The following is a 2,516-nucleotide window of genomic DNA, read 5'->3' as shown; positions in this document are numbered from 1 at the left end:
GGGGGGGGTGTCATCACGCTTGCTACATTCATGCCACGTGCATGTCCGTGACGCGTCCTGCCTGCCTGCCTGCCTCAAGGCGGGGGCCGGGCCTGGCCTCTCCTTCGCTCGCGAGCTGCTGCGGCGGGGCTTTGCGCAAGAGGTCGGTCTCGTGCCGTGCGCGTGTGGGGGTAGCGAGCTCTGCCACGCGGGGGAGACGCCTCGCCGACGGCTCTCATTCACCGGGGCGTGGGATGAGCTAGGCAGCGAGCTGGCGAGGTGGGAGGAGGGAGGCGAGTGGTGCGAGGCGGCGGTGTGGAGGGGCTAGCGGGCGCCTCTCCTCGAGCTTTCTCGGAGCTGTCCTGCAGGCGACTTGTTCGAGGCGGCCGTGAAGAGGGTGGCCGCGAGTCTGGGAGAGGGCGACACGCTCGCAGGCTTGCTCTGGCATCAGGGCGAGTCGGATTGCGGCGACGAGTCGCTCGCAACCTCGCCGGTCTGGGCAGAGACCCCTCCTCGGACCTTCCTCAGACCCTTCCTGCAGGCGACGCGTCGCTCGCACGCTCGCACGCCGCCCGATGCGCGCGGGCGATTGGGCGGTTGCGCGGGCGGCTCGGCTGGGAACGGCGCCTCTTCACGCGTGCAGCTGTGAACAGGCGCTCGGCCGATTGCGAGAGAGGCTCGGCTCGCCCACGCTTCCCGTGGTGCTCGGCGAGTTGGGCTATTTCCTCGACCAGAGGGACGGCCGTTTCGCGCACGCGGCGACCGTCAACGCCGGGACCGTCGCGGCGCCAGAGCGGCTGCCTGCGGCGGCGTGCGTGAGCGCGCACGGCTTGGAGCACAAGGGCGACCGGCTTCACTTCAGCACCGCCTCGCAGCACGAGCTGGGGCGGAGGTACGCGCTCGCGTACTTGCGTTTGGTGCGTCCAAAGTCGGAGGCCGGAGAGATCACCGCCGAGGCGCCGTTCGCATTTCCAACGCACGCGCGCGGCGCCGAGGCAGCTGTCGCCCAGGCTATCATCGACTGAAGCAGCGCTCGGCGAGGTGGATGGATCGGGGGGAAGGGGCGAAAGGGTACCGTGCGGTAGAGGGTCAGCTCGGGGTGTGTGAGCCGGACCGCTTGGGGGCCGGACCCCCTCAAAGTCATACCTCTGCGTTCTTGCACGTGGAGTGCGCGACGTATCTCGTGTTCTCGTCTGTCGCCGTCCCAAACTGGCTCTCCCCATTTTCCGGGGCGGCCGCGGGGGATGTGCATGAGCATGTGGCCTACCGGCCGCGCACATTGTACTCATAATACACGTGCATCGTGAGTACAGTACTCAACTCATTAGTACCACCGCAGTTGAGTATTCATACTCATGAGTAGAGCCGTACGGCTGGCGCATGCGTGAGCTCAATGTACTCAAGTCCATGAATACTACGTACTCATCCCAGAGTCCCAAAACGCGCTCCCTGTCGACCGACCGCTGTCTCTGCTCCAGCGCTTCGCATATGCCACCAAAGAGGAAGGGAAGAGCCCAGCCTCGGCTAGAGGATGTGCCAAAATACAAGCTGCTTCGGCAGCCGATGAGTCTTCTCGGCACGCAGGTCAAGTTCCCCGGGTCGTTCTGGGAAGGGCGAATGACGGCCGAAGAGAAAGCTGCGGACTACCTGTGCACGGTGCTTGACTTTCAGATCGCTCACCGCATGCAGCCTGGCGCCCCGCCGACACAAGCCTTTCAGCTGCAGGAGATGGGCACCGACGGCACAGGATCGCTGAGAGGGAGAAGGCAGCCTACCTTTGGGTCATGAGGGCAGGGGCCAGGCATCTCCTGTGGTGCATTCTTGGCAGCCAAGGAGCAAAGCACGCGGCCCTGGCTAGCTGTGGTGTGGCTGGGAAGCCGTGCTAAAGATGCGTGCCCGCACTATCTAAAGATGCGGGACAACAAATGTGCAGCTGCCCGCACCTAAAGTGAACTAAATGTGGCGCTAAATTGGAGATATCAGATAAAACACACTAAATATGTGCTAAATATGTGCTAAATATGTGCTGAATTTGTACTAAATTTGCGCTAAAGTCGCGCTAAAGTCGCGCTATATACGTACTCGAACACACACTAAATAGCGCACTAAACTATCACTAAAGTTCATTCACAGCCTTGTTATGAGAAGAAAATACTTCCTATGGCGCTATGCGCTGGTCTGTGAGAGGTTGAGGTGCGAGCCCTTCACACGCACTAAATTTAGACCCAGGCGCCCTCTGATATGGATAGCGGCGCCGCGGAGGAGTAGCAGTTTCCAGGGAGTGTCAAGTTTGTCAAGCCGAGATGCTTGGCGATATGTATCTCGGCAGTTGTATCTCGGCGGATTCTATAGCAACAAACAACCCGACGTGGACGCGGACAACATTGGCAAGGACGGCACGCACTATTGCGGAGACGTCAAGGTCGTCTGTTCCCTCAGCAGCAGCGGGGAGCACGGTCGGAAGGGCGCTTTTGTCGCTTTCGGCAACACTGAATCATTCTACCGGAACATGGTCATGGGGCATGGGCCCTACTGCA

General features: G+C 61.4%; 1 protein-coding gene across 1 annotated transcript in view; it reads left to right on the top strand.

Moving 5' to 3' along the window:
- The window catches only part of EMIHUDRAFT_460212 (hypothetical protein), a gene marked incomplete at its 5' end in the record, with an annotated part of 3,266 nt that extends 2,058 nt beyond the window's left edge, over nt 1-1,208 (top strand). Inside the window, 3 exons of the mRNA XM_005757296.1 lie at nt 80-292; nt 362-472; nt 633-1,208. Of these exons, the coding sequence (XP_005757353.1) occupies nt 80-292; nt 362-472; nt 633-1,004 (696 nt within the window). The 3' untranslated portion in view covers nt 1,005-1,208. The remainder of the gene's footprint in view (nt 1-79; nt 293-361; nt 473-632) is intronic.
- Between the last annotated feature and the right edge of the window lie 1,308 nt (nt 1,209-2,516).

This window comes from Emiliania huxleyi (genome assembly GCF_000372725.1).
Source record: "Emiliania huxleyi CCMP1516 unplaced genomic scaffold EMIHUscaffold_912, whole genome shotgun sequence".
NCBI lineage: Eukaryota > Haptophyta > Isochrysidales > Noelaerhabdaceae > Emiliania > Emiliania huxleyi.
Note: the sequence above shows the minus strand (reverse complement) of the source record. Positions and strands in the feature narration are given on the sequence as shown.